General features: G+C 36.0%; 3 protein-coding genes across 8 annotated transcripts; 2 read left to right on the forward strand and 1 right to left on the reverse strand.

Annotated features, from left to right (window-relative positions):
• LOC107632094 (LRR receptor-like serine/threonine-protein kinase GSO1) lies at positions 450-3,779 on the forward strand. Its single transcript, XM_016335740.2, has one exon. It carries the CDS (start codon positions 799-801, stop codon positions 3,757-3,759), a length of 2,961 nt encoding a protein of 986 aa, XP_016191226.1. The 5' UTR covers positions 450-798; the 3' UTR covers positions 3,760-3,779.
• Positions 4,629-15,406, reverse strand: LOC107632101 (protein MICRORCHIDIA 6). 6 transcript variants are annotated; one of them, XM_016335767.2, is made up of 20 exons: positions 15,282-15,406; positions 14,343-14,738; positions 14,157-14,231; positions 14,037-14,071; positions 13,341-13,419; positions 13,174-13,260; positions 13,023-13,098; positions 12,647-12,725; positions 11,247-11,375; positions 9,874-9,972; positions 9,674-9,778; positions 9,460-9,600; positions 9,084-9,176; positions 7,813-7,864; positions 7,417-7,528; positions 6,381-6,526; positions 6,180-6,295; positions 5,796-5,875; positions 5,524-5,566; positions 4,629-5,073 (listed from the first exon to the last, which is right to left on the reverse strand). In XM_016335767.2, exons 2-20 carry the CDS (start codon positions 14,710-14,712, stop codon positions 4,951-4,953), a joined length of 2,040 nt encoding a protein of 679 aa, XP_016191253.1. In that variant the 5' UTR covers positions 14,713-14,738; positions 15,282-15,406; the 3' UTR covers positions 4,629-4,950. The 6 variants fall into 6 exon arrangements, with proteins under 6 accessions (XP_016191253.1, XP_016191271.1, XP_016191236.1 ...); XM_016335785.2 differs by lacking the exon at positions 11,247-11,375; XM_016335750.2 differs by having other exon boundaries at positions 13,023-13,260.
• Positions 15,959-18,830, forward strand: LOC107609335. Its single transcript, XM_016311262.1, has 5 exons — positions 15,959-16,547; positions 16,826-17,800; positions 17,896-18,251; positions 18,363-18,703; positions 18,788-18,830. The coding sequence occupies exons 1-5, from the start codon at positions 15,959-15,961 to the stop codon at positions 18,828-18,830; spliced, it is 2,304 nt and encodes a 767-aa protein (XP_016166748.1).

A 19,502-nucleotide genomic window follows, 5' to 3' on the forward strand; every position in this document is an offset into this window, starting at 1 on the left:
ATAAAAATATTTTTATTAGTAAAATATTAAAAATTTAGTACTTAAGATTTAGAATATTAACCAAGAAATAATAAATTTAGTTAGTCGTGTAATATTAATCTTATAAATATTTCTATAAATACTTATTGAATTTAAGAACATATTTTGTTTTCAATAGAGTCGTTATTGACAGACATAATGTTTGGTAACCAAAGAAAATCAGCCAAAAATAGCCATAACTTGCTTTATTTAGCATTCATTAATTGTTGCGATAATTAATTAATCTGTTTTTTTATCTCAAAAAAATTGGCCTACTTTGTGTAACCTTTTATCCAAGGGAATGATATATTTTATAGCTTCTTGTACTTAGTTAAACTCTTCATATTATATTCCCGAGAGAGAGAGGCATCAAATCCCTTGTGAAACTAAAAGGCTAGAAAGGAATAATAACTATAATTTTTTAGAAAATATAAATTACAAGTTAAGCCCTTCATTTACCACAAACACATCCATGCAATTTATCTGTACCATTAAGTGCCAACCTTCTATTTAAACAGAGTAGGCATGGCTGCTTCAGTAGAACTACTTTAAAAGGTGGATCTCACATCCTCATAGCACTTGAATCTTTGTCACTTTTCAGTTTTCATCATTATTCTTCCTTCATATCCTGTTCTCCTTTTTTAAGTACTTTCATTTTCATACTCAGCATCTTAAACTTGATCTTTTTCCTTCTTTATTCTCTACAATTTCACATACAATGGATCTCTTAGCCTTATAGCATTCCATTTGAACCATTGATCAGGTGTCTGAATCTCCATAATGAAACTTACGATTGGAAAACACTGTGCAATGGGTTACATTTGTTTGAGCCATTTCTTTCTGTTTCTGGCCATAATTGGCACTGATTTTGTTTCAAGTATGGCCAATAATGAAACAGATTCCTATTGGCTTCTCAGAATAAAATCAGAACTTGTTGATCCATTAGGAGCTTTGAGCAACTGGTCTCCAACAACTCACATGTGCAACTGGAATGGTCTAACATGTTCACTTGATCAAGAACATGTTATAGGTCTGAACCTTTCTGGTTCAGGAATATCAGGTTCCATCTCAGTTGAGTTTGACCACCTCTCACATCTTCAAACACTTGACTTGTCTTCAAATTCACTTACTGGCTCCATCCCTTCAAAGCTTTTTAAGCTTCAAAATCTAACAACACTTCTCCTATACTCAAATTCTCTCTCTGGGAACATTCCTTTAGAGATAGGTAATTTGAAGAACTTGCAAGTTCTTAGAATAGGTGACAACATGTTGGAAGGTGAAATTGCATCTAGTATTGTTAACCTAACAAAGTTGACAGTGTTGGGATTAGGCTACTGCAACTTCAATGGCAGCATACCATTCAGGATCGGTGAATTGAAGAATCTGGTTTCTCTTGATTTGCAAAGTAACAGCTTTAGTGGCACCATACCTGAAGATATTCAAGGCTGCGAAATGCTTGAAACCTTTGCAGCATCAAACAACATGCTTGATGGGAACATTCCCTCCTCTATAGGCTCTCTTAAATCATTGAAAATTTTGAATCTTGCCAACAATACTCTCTCTGGATCAATTCCTAAAACCCTGAGTCATCTTTCCAACTTGACATACCTGAATTTGCTTGGAAACAAACTCAATGGAGAAATCCCTTCTGAGCTCAACAGTCTAACCCAGCTGCAGACATTAGACTTGTCCGAAAACAACCTTTCAGGACCAATACCACTCCTCAATACCAAATTACAGAATCTTGTGTCCCTGGTTCTGTCTGATAATGCTTTCACTGGTAGCATTCCAAGCAACTTCTGCCTCAAAGGTTCTTCAAAGCTTGAGCAGCTTTTCTTGTCTCAAAACATGCTGTATGGAAAATTCCCCTTGGAGCTACTCGACTGTTCCTCAATCCAACAGTTGGATCTTTCTGACAATAGCTTTGAAGGAGAGCTTCCATCCTACCTTGACATGCTGCAGAACCTCACTGATCTTGTGCTCAACAACAACAGCTTTGTTGGATCCTTACCTCCGGAAATCGGAAATATTACTAGCTTGGAAGGCCTTTTCCTGTTTGGTAACTCTTTCACAGGTACAATCCCAGTGGAGGTCGGAAGGCTTCATAGATTGAACACCATTTACCTCTATGATAACCAGATGTCTGGAACCATACCGAGAGAGTTAACAAACTGCACAAGCTTAAGGGAAATCGACTTCTTTGGAAACCACTTTACCGGGCCGATTCCAGAAACTATAGGCAAGCTTAAGGACTTGGTTGTTCTTCATCTGAGGCAGAATGACTTGTCTGGTCCAATCCCTCCGAGCATGGGGTACTGTAAGAGTCTTCAGATATTAGCATTAGCAGATAACAGCCTGTCTGGTTCGATACCACCCACATTCGGTTATCTTTCAGAACTCTTCAAAATTACCCTTTACAACAACTCCTTTGAAGGACCTCTCCCTCCTTCACTTCTTGCTCTCAAGAACCTCAAAATCATAAATTTTTCCCACAACAGGTTCAGTGGAAGTTTCTCTCCTCTCACTGGCTCAAATTCTCTAACTATACTGGACTTGACTAACAACAGCTTCTCAGGTCCCATCCCTTCTACATTGGGCAATTCCCTAAGCCTCAGCCGTCTCCGGCTCGCATACAATAATCTCACCGGAGCCATTCCTTCGGAGTTTTTCTACCTTACTGAGCTTAACTTCCTCGATTTGTCATTCAACAACTTAACAGGAGATGTGTTACCTCAACTCTCGAACTCTCACAAAATCCAACACATGCTCCTGAGTAATAACAGGTTCACTGGCCAACTACCCCCATGGTTGGCAATCTTACAAACACTTGGTGAGCTAGATCTCTCATACAACAACTTCAATGGCAGGGTGCTTTCTGAGCTTGGTAAATGCTCAAATTTGCTTAAACTCTCTCTGCATCACAACAATCTCTCAGGGGATATCCCACAAGAGATTGGAAATCTCACTTGCCTCAATGTTCTAAACTTACAAAGCAATAGTCTCTCCGGCCGCATCCCCTCAATGATTCGGCAATGCAGCAAGCTTTATGAGCTCAGGCTCTCAGAGAATTTCTTGACAGGTTCCATACCAGAAGAGCTAGGGGATCTTGCTGAATTGCAAGTGATCTTAGACTTGAGTAAAAATCGCTTCACCGGTGAGATTCCATCTTCACTTGGAAACCTTATGAAGCTAGAAAGACTAAATCTTTCTTTCAATCAGCTACAAGGCAAGGTTCCTTCATCACTGGGAAAACTCACAAGCCTCCATGTAGTGAATCTTTCTAGCAACAATCTTGAAGGCCAGATTCCCTCAACATTTTCGGGGTTCCCAAGAAGCTCATTCCTCAAAAATGAAGGCTTGTGTGGCCCACCATTGGTACCATGCTCCACATCACAGGGGAAAATGCAAATGCAGCTATCAAATATGCAAGTGGCGGCAATCATAGTAGCAACTGTTTTCACTTCCACAGTGATATGTTTGGTTATGATTTACATCATGTTGAGGATATGGTGCAATTGGAGGAAAGTTTCCATTTCAAGTTCAGATGGTGGCATTGCTGCAAAATGTGCTAATAACAATAATAAAACAGGGAATGGTGAGTATTGGAACATGAACATGAACTCTTCCTCCTTTGGGTTGATTCCTTCACCAGATAAGAAGAATAATTCAATGGCAACAACAACAGCAGCTATATGCTTCTTTGATATCAAAAAGGAAGGTGTGGATAATACAAACATATAAATTATTAAGTTTTTTTTTTTTTTTTTTTTTCTCTTTTCCCACAAAGTTTGTGTTTTTAAACATTTTAGTTAGCGGGAACAGTACTGGTACATCATCAAACGCTGACTTCAAGCTCAAACACACTAGTGAAAAATTGTGTGATACGGCATTGTTTATACGTATTCATTTGTGATTCCAAATTTGTGTCTTCTCTATCATTTTCCCACGACATAGTTCCTAAATATAATAATGTTCAATATATTAAACTGTTTTTGGTAAAAATAAATTATAAACTTTAGCTGAGGTTTTGTTAACTTTTTTCTTTGTTATACAAAAATGTAAGTCCTTATATTTTAGTTCCCCATAGATATTGTTTTTAATACTTGAATATTTATGATAATTTAATTTTAGGAAACTCAAACTAAAATTTTAAAAAGGTTAAACAAAACTAACATTTTCTTGGATATATAATAAATTTCCACCAAATCAACATGATACCATTACACCAATAAGATGAATAACAAATTAGCAATAATAGTTGCCGACAACTTGATTTAGCAGTATTAAATAAGTGTCAAAAGCTTGTTTAAAAAACTGTGATATCAATTTCAATATTTTAAAGACCAAAGAAATACTCCATCAAATAATAACATGGCAAGTTTTCGATCAGAAAACGAAGCATGCAAAGAAATTAAGAACATAACTGTTACCCAAATCAAGATCTTGGAATTCGGATGAGAAAACCAAACATTTTTTCTAGAGATGAGAAAGCCATGTGCATTTAGTACAAACCGTTTCACATGATCCAACAAAACCATAAGAATGTAACTTGTAAGGATCCAAAGGAATCCTTTTAGGGGGAGTGGTAGAGAAGCTCAACTCTATCCTCCTTTATAGAATAAAATTTCTATAGTAGAATTGGCATTAATTACTTAAAGCTCACAGTATCATATATCTACAAAAAGCTAGATATTAGGATGTATCTTACTTTCATATAATTACAGGTAAAAATAGTTATCTATATAGACTGGGCTAAACTCTCACATAACTTTCACTATATATTATATTCTCTTGCGAGAGCTATATTGGAGCCAAAAAAATCTGCACATGACCATGTTTATATTTTCACATGAAGAATCCATCCCCATATCATACAACATCATTTAAAACTAGAGAACCTTCCACCAAAAAACAAATTCTGGAGAAACAAAGCTAGCCTGCAAGAGGTGTACCATCTATAATACATGTTAGCATCAGGTCCTGGTAGTGCACTTGAGACAAAAGGCTATTATACTCAATCTTAGCGTCTTGAATTTTGCTTCTAAGCTCTGTCACCTGTAAAATCATGATTCCTCTTGAATGGTCAAAATTGAAAAGGTCAAACAACAAGATTTTCATTCTATGGAAGGTTCTAAATTTAACAGATTCCAAATAAATGCACAAACTGAAAAAAATTGGCTAGATTTCAATCCTCTCGTGAGCTTTCTGTACAACTGGGTTAGAGAGACATTGACAACAACCGACTGAGTGGGGCAATTGTGTATAGATAGACATTAACACAAAAAACATATGAACGGTAAAACTACGGGGCCATCTCTAGAAACTTTGGATCCCTACGGGCTACGGCTACACTGTTTTGTCTCTATTTTGTGGTGATGGTTATGTGAAACTAAGATGTAAATTCAGCAACGTCCTTTGATAAATATGAAAAAGAGGGAAGAAAACTGAAAGGGAGTTTTCTGATTGTATCCCAGTACCCTTGACAACTGGGTAAGAATTAATTACCTTGTGGCAAAGTTCTTCATTTGTCTTTTCAAATTCCAAACACCTGCAGGGGAAGGGGGAATAAAGAGAATGAGTCTTTGCATCATAGAGCTGCCATGCTATATTTTAGATGCCAAGGCAAGAACAATGGGTGTTGCTCAATTCCAGATAAGGTAAGAATTGTAAATATGGTATGTAGCAACAAGATTTAAGCCAATCCCAGTAATTGTATAACTGCCTTCCAAGTAATCAAGTGCTGGCAATGACTATGTAAGTAAAATTTTTTTATTCACCTTGCATGGAGTTCTGTGTTCACTTGTATCAAGTGTATAGTGCCTTGGTCTTCCTCCTGGTCTTCAGAACATGCAGTAGTCTACACAAAAAGCAAGGGTGGAAGAACCATTAAAACAAATTTCAATGATTTACAATGCCAGAGCATGAAATCTAAGGAAATCAAGTGGAATAAAAGGAGAAATGACAGTAGTTCTCCAAATAATAATAATAATAAGGGACAAGATAAAAAAGACTAGAATATAAAGACTCTTTGTTTGAGTAGTATTAATTGTAATTAGAATAATAACTTGGAAGATGTTTGGATAAAAAAGTTTCCTAAAACAACATGCATGAATATTAACAAACCAAAGTCAAAACATTACAATCAACATTCTAATGCAGACCTGTATATTCTCATCATTGCAACCAACACTTGTTGAGAAATCCTGTTCCCTTGTTTGCTTTTTCATCTTATGAAGGTCCATAGATCCATGTCTCTCTTTCCTCTTAGTAGGAGATACTTGAACCACAATGAGAAATCATCAGTTTGGATAATAGTGGTGAAGCTAGCAACGGGAAATCTTGTTTCTAAAATAAGCAGTTACCTTGCTCAAACGTGCTATGTGGATAGGTACTTTTGTTCAATGCAACCGGTATTTCAAAGCCAGGTGGTTTTGGCGGCAAAGTATCAATGGGGACCTGAGACTTAGGCCTCTTTTTCTGATACCCAAGTAGTTGACAATGAGAATCCCTACAAAATTTTATAAGTATCCAGGCATGACAAATATTAATGTATAACAATTGTTAATTCAACAATCCTCGAGTGCATAATCGGGAGTATGGATTATACATCCAACAACGAAACGAAAATTCAGACTTGACTGCATGATCGACTATAGAGATTATTTTTGTAACTATATTAGGATAAAAGCACACCAAGTTTGGTACAATATTGTATAAAATGTTACATTATAATAAATGGTTATCTTCACACTATCACTAATAATTCTAATCTAACTTGAGCAACTATGTAACTAAAAGTAAAAGTACAATTGATTTGAGAGAATACCATTGAACTAGAACTTTATTATTTTAGAGCTAACTACTAAAAGCTCTGTTAATTATTTTAAATTATAAATTATATTAAATATTATATATGATTTATTTTAATATAGTTAATATCCTTTTAACTAATTTAATGAAATTTAAAAGTTGAACAATATATGATCCTCTATTTCTGTTGGTTTGATAGTTTTGCACTTTTCATTATACTATATAATAAAGAAAACTATTCTAAACTATTCAATATTAAGTTTAACAATACACCAAATCAAACACAACCTCACTATCATGTTGAATTCACTTCCAAAAGGAAGAAAGAAATGAGAGAAAAGACATTGAAAAATATGAAAAATATCAATTTTCATAAAATAATGAGAAATGAAGTAATAAAATAGATACATAAAAATCAATTTGAAGATACCATCATGGATATGATGTAAGATATATTGAAGATATTTTTTGTTAATGGATATCAAGAAATTACTAACACTTCATTTCTAAGAGTAGAATATACAACCAGGAGTATATTATTTCAGCAACCCATGCTGTCAAATGACCACTAACAGAAAAATACCATACCAGTACTCCCACGTCATTTCCTTCAAGCGATGTTCAAGCTTTGCAAACAAGGAAGTCCTCTCAAAATCTTGCTTATTATGAGTAGGCTGAATAAAATCTGCTTTCAGGACACCTGGCACAAGAGTAACATAGTCAGGCACCTATCCACCACAAGTCGATTACATCTCTAACAAATAATTATCAGGTGAACACAAGTGTAACATCTTCGATTACATACTCAAATAAAGTAAACTGTAAAAGCACAATGAATTCGGTCTACTATCATTGTGATATTGACTTGCATTCCTTTTTATATAAGTTAATGCAATTGAACTTGTTAAACATGTGCTCCCACAATAACATATTTATCTCTCATATAAAGAGAATAAAAATATTCTCAAGTTATTTTCTGCTTACCGACAACTCCTCTGCCTCTACTTCTCAGATAGCTCACAACCTGCCAATAAGGCTGTAAATAGAAAAGTTAGAGCTTATATTTTAAGTGTAGGAACAACAGAGAAAGATAAACAAATAAATGAAGATACCTTACCTTTGAAAACTAGTAATATCTATTTGATAGCAGGGATGCCAATTTTCTAAGATGCATACGAAGACTTCCATTTTTGTTATTATATAGTACCATTGTGTTGGACAATCTAATACATGTGAATTTGCACTACTAAGCTAGGCTTACTACACATTTTAATAATACAAACTTCACATGATGCCAGTAAAGAAGGGGGGATTTCTTTGTTAACTTAACCTGATCATGCTATACTTTCCTAGCTTAATTTACAGTTCCTTCGTCAAATATCAACTAATTGACGCACCGATGAACCCTCATAATTTGTAGCAAAATTTCGTATAAGGACTTTGAGATGACAAGGTTATCAATTTTATTAGAATAGGCATGATTTATTTATAGACTATGGTTTTCGAATAAGATTGTGTTCATGGCCTTCCTTTCTTTGCAACACATGGCTTCCATACTGCAGTCTTCCCAAAGATAAATAGCCCAAATTAATTCCCAATAAATTTTTAGTTAAATACTTTAGTCTTCAACAAATTTTAAATACCAAATCAATCCCAAACCTTTTATTTTGTTTGGCAAATCAGTCTTGTGTCAAATCTTGCCCCAACCTTCTATTTTGTTTGGCAAATCAGTCTTACGTCAAATCTTGCTAAAAAAAAGTTAGACAAACCAGTCTCCATTGTTATTTAAAAAGGACATGAAAGTCTCTGAGAATTCTTAAAATTTTCAAATCACTTCTTTCACGTAAACGAGCAATCTAATGTGGAACTAATTTTGTAATAAAACTTTTAAGGATTGGTTTGGTAACTAAAACTTGTAGGGACTAAAGTATCTGACAAAAAATACTCCTTAGGAACTAATCTGGGATATTACTCCATGACAAAAATAAGCTCCTCTGTTCATGTCAGTTTCCTTCCTTTGACCATTATTTTATAGAGCATATCATTTCCTCTAGTTTCCATGCAACCCTTGAAGAACAACCACTGATACCATGCCTTAATCCATTAAGCAGGATCAACTACATGAACAACATAATTGTACTCTTCCAAACCAAAATATCAAAATAGATGTACTTATAATAGTTTTGCTCATTGTTCTACTTACACATCCATTTGATCAGCTTTTCTTATTAGGATCTCAGTTGAGTTATAATTACCAGGATCAGCCGATTTTTGTGATATATATTGAAGCCATGGACATTGACTTCAGGAGCTTCCTTAACAAATCCAATTGTTGTCACAACTGCAGACTGCAGTTAATCCAAAAGGGGAAATATTATTAGCTTATTGAAATTCCACAGAAGAAACTCACTACCCTGAAGTTTGAAAGATTAATTGCCAATATCACAACGACCATATATGCATATCTAGCATATAAAGAATCGACTCTCCTAAAGGAAAAAGCTGTTAGGTGAAGGATCATGGTAAGAATCCAAGATAATTTTTCCATTGAGACAATATAGTTAAAAAGAAAATGAGAGAGAAGGAGGAGGAGGAGAAGGGGAAGCAGCCTTTCAAAAGTTAGACAAGAACCTCATCTGAACTATGTGGTTTATACAAGATAAATTCAGGATACTGAAGATCGTCTGCAATGTTATGTAGATCCACAACTTGCCCTCGCAATATAATTGTAAAGCTTTCTGGTAACCTCAAGTACAATATGGACAAGTAAACCTAAAGAACATCAGAAAAAAAAAAATCAGCCCTTCTTAAACCACTTGGATACAATTTACAAAATCAACCATACACGTAGAGAATATCGAAGCCGGTTAGCAGTGTGTTGCTCATTCAATGTCTCCCAGGAAGAAAGTGCATCAACCTCCTCCTTGATATCCCCAGCAATACAAATATCCTACATCCATAATATTAATATCAAAGTTCCATACAAGAAATTAAAGCATGATCGTTTGGGAAAAGCTAAAAAACCATAAAAACAAAAAATATCACCTCGGTATCAAAATCAAAATCTAATTCCAAATTGCCATCATCGTTGAACCACAAGTTGTAGATAATAATTTTAGTACCATGACATCCAATTTCGTCAAGCTGCCAAAAATAGAATTTCCAAAATAAATCACAATCCTTGAAGGAAATGTGCAATTAAACGATAAATTGGGAAAACCTACAAGAATATAATGTTATATTAGCAAGTAATAATTTCAAAAAGGTTGTTCATGTTTCAAATTCCTCATGTTGCCCCATCTTACAGATCCATTATCATCCATCAGTAGAATGATAATAATTATCAGGCCAATTAGAAAGCAAATGAAATCATGAAATCTATTGCAAGAATTTGTGACTTGATTATATGTCCAGGCACCTGAAATTCTTTAAGTGGAATAAAGGAGTCACCAGATAAACCAAAAAGGTTTCAGCCTTACTCAGGATATACTAGCATAAAAAAGGAACAAAATTTAAAAATAAAATTATCTAAATACACTGGTTTCATAAAAGTTATCAGACTGCCTGTATTATTCCACATGGGCAGTAGGTAAATTGCTACTATAATTAGTGTGCTTCTTCCTTCTAAGGGGGGAATTATCATTGGAAGTTGCATGTTAATGACTTTTTATTGTAATATCTGAGTTAATAGTCTCAAACTCTTATAGGACTAAATAATTGTTTCCTAACTCCTCTTAGAGGATATTGTTATGCATGCTGTTAAATAGAAGCAGAGGTTTATGAATTGTATCGATAAATTGGCCTGTACTGGCTATTAGGTTATTTGATGCATCAATCCTTTAGGTATGTCTTTCCACTTCCCTTATATCCTCCTTCCTTTGATTTTATCAACTTCTTCAATCAGCTTTCTTCGGAAAATATCATTAAAATTGCACCCTGTTAACATTAATTTTTTATTCTTTGTTCCTAAAGGCATCAACCCTGAACTCATATTTCATATGCTCGTAAAAGACAGTCCTGATTCCTGAACATTCAAGCACTAGAATGCAAACTGCAAATTGCAAAACCTTTTTACTATTTCTCAAACCCACCAATTTCTCTCTTGATATGCCCGAGAAAACAATGCTTATAATTGCAATGAAACTCTTTAGTCTCAGAGAATTTGTAACAGAAAGTGAAAACACTAAAAACAAAGTATAGACTGACCCGATCAACTAGACACCACAGCAATGCTAAACAATAAATTCCCTCCCATAAGAAAGAGCCTCTGGCTCTCCTCTTCAAAATTTGACTAGCACCTGCTACAATAGCTCAATCTATTGACAGCAAGACACCAATATGACAAAAGAAAAACTAAAGAATAAAAAAGATAAGCAGTTTCAGCAAAATCATGATCAACAGATAAATAAGAAACTAACTTGTTTCAAAAGTTCTATTTCTGATGTGAATGGAGACCAGCGCAACATTATGGACAAATTGGAAATAAAATGCTCTTGGTCATTTAATATTCCGAAGGATCCGCTTGATGTATTGATCTGATAATGCACCTGATATAGACGTGATCACTTGGTCAATAAAACACACACACACACACACAGATGAATAGCACCCCCGTACATTCAATCCATTAAAAAGATTATGAAAAATCTAATCATAGACCCATGAACCATATACCTACTAAGAACACACAAGATGAGATAGCTCCTCCCATTGTTGTTTCCACCAGCTGAATTCTCGTTTACTTTCCCATACAAATTGTGTATCTTTAAAGCATATTCTTTGTTGCACACTGTATTCCAATCAAACCTTATTTCCCATGAAAACGAATTAATCTTCTTCCCTTCAAGTCCATCAAGAATGAGTCTCGATTGTACCATGAATTCCACCTCCTCATTTGAGATCTCTAGCTCCTCAAGAACAACTTGTAGAAACTGCTCCAAGGTAGCATCAGTCAGTTCAATCATCATAAACTTCCAGCCCCACTCCCTTTCTCAAAATATCCACCAACCCCATACTTTCCATTACCAGGTAAATAGCATACACACACCCACCATCTTTTCTAACCAATTTTCCTTAGTTTTCTTTTTTCTTCCACCAAAACTCTGCTCCAATACTCCGCTGCCTCCCATACCCCCCCCCCCTCCTTGGTATTTTATTTGCAAATACAAGCTCATTTTGTGCTTTCCACACTGAGCATATTGTTGCAAAGAACAGTCCCATCAACGCATTTCTTTTCACCATTACCCTCTCCACCCCACACCACACCTCCAATGCCTCCTTTGTGTTTCTAGGCATCACCTACTCAACTCCCCCATTCTGATATCTCACCCACAAAATCACCATATAGAAATAAGTGCCCAACATCCTCAACCTCCATCCCACAAGAACCCTCCCCTTCATGAATGATATTAAGCCTCCTCAATCTTTCTTTCGTGTTCAAATTCTCCAACACCGCAGACAATACCATTAATTCCACATTTCTAGGAACTAAATCCGCACATACTAAGCCACAAAGATGGAGGATTAAGTGAAATTGAGAGATATAATGGAGTTAAGTTGAGAAAAGGCTATAATTTAAGGAGACAATATATAATTTACCCAAAAAGGATACATGATAATTGCTAATTCAAGTTCAACCAATCAGGATGAAGGACACCAGAACATAGCGATAGCTAGTTTTCTAGATAAATCCTCTAGACCCTCATATATACAGTTATCATTTCACTTCAAATAAATAAATCAGCATAAGTACTGTTTCAATCAATGAACCAAATAACCAAGAACCCTCCAAGTAGTAAAATTGGGACACATCACTTACCATGGGTACTACAATTCTGTCAAGCTGTGTTTGCATCATGTATGTATAAGACAGAAGCCCAATGCTTTGAGTCAGTATCCTGGTCAACATAAATTCAGTATTCTTGTGAAGCTATTGCCATCCTTTCACATGAATGAGCAAAGACAATAAGATATCAACAGACTGGGAAGGAAATAACCAATAAGATGATAAACATGTATATGCTTACATCCTCCATTGACAAAAAGTTAAAATTCCTAAGAGTAGACTAATAGTACTTTACTTATGTTCTAAATCACCTTATATTTCAGCATTTCTCCAATGCTATTAAAAGGAGAGAAAGAAAAGAAGAGGGGGGGGAGGGGGTAAGAAGAGAATCACTTTTTCAGACCCCTACCCGTTATTCAGATGGCGGCTGAAGACAATGACATCTGCACCCAGTCTCATGGTACCAGTCTTGAAGCCATTTCCATCTGTATGGCCAAATTGAAATATAAATAGAGAAGAGAATAGCAGAATCACCACAAAAATATTGCCATAGTCCATACACTGTCCGATTGCAAATTTTGACTTATCTGAAAATCCAAAACTCATGCAACGACGCATTGCTTCTGGATCCATTCCACCACCATCATCTGATTGCCAAGTGTGCACATAAAGAGCAAACAATTAGACTCCAAAAATATAAAAAGGAACTTCCTATAAGTCAACATACCTTGAATCAATAATGCTGGACTTTTATCCTTTGGGTTTGAAATTCTATCTACAATAACATAGGTAGCCCCATTTTGGATCTAGCATTTGAACAGAAGCCTATGATGTAAATAAAGAATAAGAAAATGAAATGCAAATATGCATAAAAGGAACAGAACAGCATATGAAATAGACAATAAGAAGTTCCAATAATCTATATAGTAACAATTTTAAAATAAAATATTGGTATAACTTGAATCTGACATCAAAGTGTAGTTAAAAATGTATGTACTAAATTTGATCCTATAGCATGAACGTCAAGAACCAACTATTGCACAACTGATGCATTAAAGGCACATAATGACTTTTATTATCAAGACCAAATGTTATCTGCTTAATTCAACCTCTATTTAGTGGACATCTGGTCTATGGTGTTATGAAATGTTGCTTAAATTTTTTCCCAAGTGAAAAGATTCTTACAGTTCTTAAATTTTTACAATTTTCCTCCACTGCTTAAATGGTCTATGGTGGTGTTAAAAACTGGCAAATCAAGACCCAAAAAGAAAACTAATTCTAGGGCAGGGAGAAAACAAAATGAGAAGAAAAAGCTATTCATAACCAGTAGCTTAGTTAGCCATACAAGGTCAAAGAAAATTATATAGCTTAAAACCCATTTAAGAATTCAGCTAATTTCATAGTTCATGCATTGAAAAATCACCTCATCAACTGCATTATCCAGAAGTTCAGCTATGGCTGCAAATGGAAAACAAAGGAAAAGACCAATTAAAAATAAAAAAAATTCATAAAGGGAAAGTTTACATGGATCATTTGAGCATACCACCAAATGCCCACTTATGTGAAGTTGCATTCGAATGAAGGAACAGAGGATGGACATTGAGATAGTTGCCTGCATCTACGATTCGACAAGAAAAAGGAGTAGCAACAAGGATTAAGTGAGCTAAAATCATGGAACCCATTAGAAAAACTACACTCTATCAATTTGGGAGGAATTATGTTTGATTACTTGAGACTCTGACTTTAGGAACAAGCCCATTATCATAATTTCCAGCTTTCCAAAAATGCCTACAAGGTAGTGCTGCACAAATTGGTGATGAATCAGAGAGGCCTGCGTCGTCACCAACGGGCAACAGACCTTGCTTCAAATCACCAGAACAACTATGACAAGAATTCGGACGGCTGGGGCTCATATTTTCTTCAGAATTTTGTATATTAGAATGGCTTCGAGATCTGTAATGTTTGGGTGTGTGGCCTCTGTTGGTCACATTCTGTTGCTTTGCACCACTCGCAATATCAGAATCAAAATGGAGAGCCCTGGAACCAGCTTCACCCCCTTCATCATCACTAGATAAATCCACAATTTCTGCAGTGTCCATCTTTAAGCTACTCTCCTCTATTTCTTCTAGAAATTCAACAGAAATAAAGCTAATTAGAATCTGATTGGTTTCAGTGTTGCATGTTTGCATTTCAGTTTCAATATATGTGTTTTGAGTCTTTTAGGAAGAAAAAGTATTAAATAGTAAAACAATCTTCGATATCTAGTTCAGATGCTTACATTCGTCGTAGTTTGATAAAGGATTCCATACTTCATACGCAGATATTCATTATTGAATAAATAATATAACAAACACATTATTGAATCTTGGAAAGGTTATAATGGCTAATTTTTTTTTTTTTTTGGAACTCGTTGTGTACTCACTAGCTTATCAATTCAATCTATACAGCAGTAAAATACTGATTATAAAACAATAATTTAAAAAAAAATCACCGTAACTTGAAAATGAAAAACTAGGTTCAGCAATGTTGCTTATTTTCTAAGATGGTTTGCACTTTGCAGTAGATGCATGCAAAAATAGGGCTCAAAATAGCAAAAATCGTGATCGGTGATGTAAAAGAGGAGAGAGTGTGAGAGTGTGAGAGATATGGGCCAAATGCGAATTCTTACTTCTTGTGTTGCTGCGTTGATGAAGTAGTACTGAAGTCAGAGTCTCAGGTAAGGTAGTATAAGACGGGTCTGGCTAAAATTAGCTCAAGCCTTTTGAGCTTATCGATGCACTATGAAATTTAAAACGTTGGATTAAATTAATAAACGATATAAGGCTCATTTTTTTTGATATTGAAAACCTGTGTGTGTTATGCTTTGTTATGGAAACTAGGGGTGCAATACAGGTATGTGGAACAGCTTTACGTCAATCTTAGAATAGAAAAATTGGACCGTCCGATTTCTTTGATATGAATTTTTGGTGTTATAAATCGGACGGTCCGAATTGTAGGGAGGGAGAATTTCGAATTTTGGACACTGAAATCGGACTGTCCGATTTCAGGGAATTTAAAAATTTTTTTTTTATCTTGCAAAATGCAAATCGGACCGTCCGAATTTAATATAATATGAATATTTCAACGGTCCAGATATAAATCGGGGGTACGATTACTTTTGTTTGTAAGTGTATACATATATCTGTGTGCCATTCGAGTTCCAAATCTCTTCTTTTCACTCGAGTTGTTCTTCTTCTTCCTGGAGCTGTTCTAGCTCTTTCTTTAGTTTTTAGGTGTATTTCCATTGTTTCAGTTGAGTGTAAAAAAATTGAGAGTGAAAAATTTATAGTAATATGAGTGAGAGATATGGATGATAGAGTCCTCTTAAAAGTATATTATTTTGGTCGGATTTTGTTAGAAACATCTGAAGGAGTGAAATTTGTCTGTGAAAATCCATTAGATATTGTTATTCCGTTCATAATCTCATTCGAGGAACTAAAAGGTGTGATTTGTGAGAAGATAGATTTAGCGGTGGCAAGAAAAATATCATGCATTTTATACAAGTATCCTATACCGGTATTTGGCGGATTCGTTCAATTTCAAACCAGATATGTAACTGATGAAGCGAGCATGCAAGAGATGTTTTCAGTGTATATGGAAAGTCGCGCTCAGATGCCGTTCATTGAGTTGTATATTGAGTTTGAGCAATCTGAGGCCGACCGAAATATCGAACGAGAAGATTACAATAGTGATAGTGAAGAAGAGTTTGAAAGCAATTACGAAGTTGTTGGTCAAGAGGGAGATGAAGTTCAAGGTGACGGCACTTGGGAGGCAAGTGTGACGGACGTGGCAAATGCGTTGGCGAACGACCATCCGTTTGAGGAACCATCTTTCATGCGAGCATTGGATTTGGAAGCCATGCATGCTCCGGAGTTTCCTGAATATATGAATGCAGGTACGTGATGTAAAATTGAGATAATTACTTGATGTAAAATTTATTTATGTTAGTATAACTGTATTGAGTAACGATTCTTTATGTTAATATTAAACCGTAGATTAACATGGTAGATATCGATTTGACATATGAAGATTAATTTATGTTAGATGAAATTTTTGGTATGATTGTGTTACAAGTTATATATAGATTTGACTTTTAATTTCAGTCGTGAAATATCTGTTTTTAATTATTTTAAGGTACAACTGTTTTTGTGGCATAAATTTCTATTGTCGCAGATGGTGAATTTGCTGTTGAAATGGAATTCAGTTTCAGGGAAGCTGTTATTATGGCGATGAAAGATTATACTATTCGAAGAGGTGTAGACTACAGAGTGTATGAGTCGGAGCCGCTAACCTTTTACGCCAAGTGTACGCAGTATGGATCAGGTTGTGATTGGCTTATCAGGGTTAGCATGATCAGCAGAAAGTACTGTTGGGTTATAAGGAGGTATAATGGTAGTCACACTTGTACTAGAGCAACGATATCACAGGATCATTCGAAGCTGGATTCGAACACTATTGCAGAAGCGATAAAGCCGTTGGTTGAGGCTGATCCCTCGATAAAGGTGAAATCAGTTATTGCGGAAGTGCAGTCAAAGTTCAATTACACCATCAGCTATCGGAAAGCATGGTTGGCTAAGCAAAAGGCAGTGAAAAAAATTTTTGGAGGTTGGGAAGCATCGTACAAAGCTTTGCCCATATGGTTTGAGGCAATGTGTCATAAGGAGCCATCAGCATTCGTCCACTTTGAGACTATGCCTGCATATCAAGGTGATGACTTGGTTACTGATATCCGAGTGTTGTCTCGAGTCTTTTGGAGTTACTATCCATGTATCAGAGCATTCAGATATTCTAAACCCGTTGTCCAGGTAGATGGTACACACTTGTACGGAAAGTATAAGGGTTGTTTGTTGGTTGCGGTTTCACAGGATGGTAACAACAATATTGTCCCAATTGCATTTGCTATTGTGGAGGGAGAGACTTCTGATGCATGGCACTTCTTTCTTAGCAACTTGCGACAACATGTGGTTACTCGAGATGGTGTGGGACTGATCTCTGACCGACACAAATCCATTAATGCAGCTGTGGCCCGCAATAATGGAGCTTGGTCGCCTCCTAGAGCCTTCCACATGTTTTGCATCAGGCATATAGAGTCGAATTTTTTAAGAAAGTTTAAGGCACCTTACTTGCAGAAACTTGTGGTCAATATAGGTAACACCTAGTAATTCGAAGTGCATAGTTAATAGAGTTATCTTCATGCAGTGATTCTTATCTATGTTTTTTCCTCTGTTTTTCTTATTTCACAGGATATTCGAGGACAGTCCGCGAGTACGAGTTGCGTTTCCAGCGTTTACGGGAACGGGGTGAGGCTTATACTAACTGGTTAAGCCGTATCCCCCGCGAACAGTATGCATTGGCGTTTGACGGTGGTTACAGATGGGGACACATGACCACGAATCTAGTGGAATGCATCAACTCAGTCTTGAAGGGTGCACGAAATCTCCCTATCACTGCACTTGTCAAGGCGACGTTCTACAGGCTTAATGAGTTGTTCACACGAAAACGAGCCGAGGCGGAGGCCCGGATTAATGCTGGACATGTTTTTTCTGAGATTGTGACCTCCAAATTGCATGCAAATCAACTTGCATCAGGAAACATCCAGGTGAGTTGCTTCGACAGACAGAATGAGGTCTTTGAGGTGCGTGAGATGCCAAGTGGAGTGGAGTATGCCGTCGACCTCCATCGACACTGATGTGACTGTGGTGAGTTCCAGGTGGACCGTATTCCTTGTCGACATGTGTTTGCCTGTTGTGCGAATCAACGGCTAGATTGGCAAGTGTATTTACATGACGTTTATAAGATGGACCAAATTCGACGTGTTTACCGAGCCAGGTTTAGGCCACTTGGGAATCCTACTACATGGCCTGCTTATAACGGGCCTCGATTCGTGCCAAATCCGTTCTTGCGACGGGTTGCCAAAAGTCGCCCAAGGATGACTCGTTTCTTGAACGAGATGGACACAAGAATGCTACGTGGTCCTAGGAGGTGTAGGCAATGTGGGGCCGAGGGCCACAGCCGTAGTAGATGTCGTCAAGCCGGAGGCAACAATGCTCAGTAGAGTTATGTATTTCACAATTTATCCTGCTTAAAGTATGACATTTGTGCTTGATATATGACATTTTGTCTTGCTTAATGTAGGCAACAATGCTTGATGGTTGTTATTGCTATTAAGTTGCATTAGTATTGTATTTGTAACAAACTTTTCACACTTTAAACTACGCTATGTACAAAATTTGGATAAAAAATTAATCACATTCATGTGCATTTCCAATCAAAATTCAAGGTTGCAACAACAACAATAATTGAAGGAAAAATTATTGATATATGACGATAGCAACCGATATAACTCCATGATATTTCCGCCTTTTTCAAACATAGTAATAATCGAAACAAGAACCTAAATGATAGTCATGAAAAGGTAGTTAACAACGACATAGAAAAGTTTACTCATACACATTGAACTTCTAAAAAACAACATCCACTACTTTCTCATGGACCACTTTACATCTTTCACAAACTTCTTGCATTTCTTGGCGGCCTTCTTGAACACAGATGGGGTGAATCGATTAGCACTATGATGAGGCGGATCAACCCTCATATTGTAGGCTTTGCCTATCTCAGCTGGAGTCCGTGGCTCACCTGTATATACAGTAATTTAATAACTCATCCAATGGTGAATATAAAAATATTAATTAACAGCACCATCTAACATTGAATTTAATAATACTAATGAATAGCACCATCCAAATATGAATCTAAGAATATAAATGAGTAGCACCATCGAACCTGAATTCCATTATAATACTAATAAACAGCACCAACGAAACATGAATCTAATAATAGAAATGAGTAG

The sequence above is a fragment of the Arachis ipaensis genome, chromosome B01 (assembly GCF_000816755.2).
Source record: "Arachis ipaensis cultivar K30076 chromosome B01, Araip1.1, whole genome shotgun sequence".
NCBI lineage: Eukaryota > Viridiplantae > Streptophyta > Magnoliopsida > Fabales > Fabaceae > Arachis > Arachis ipaensis.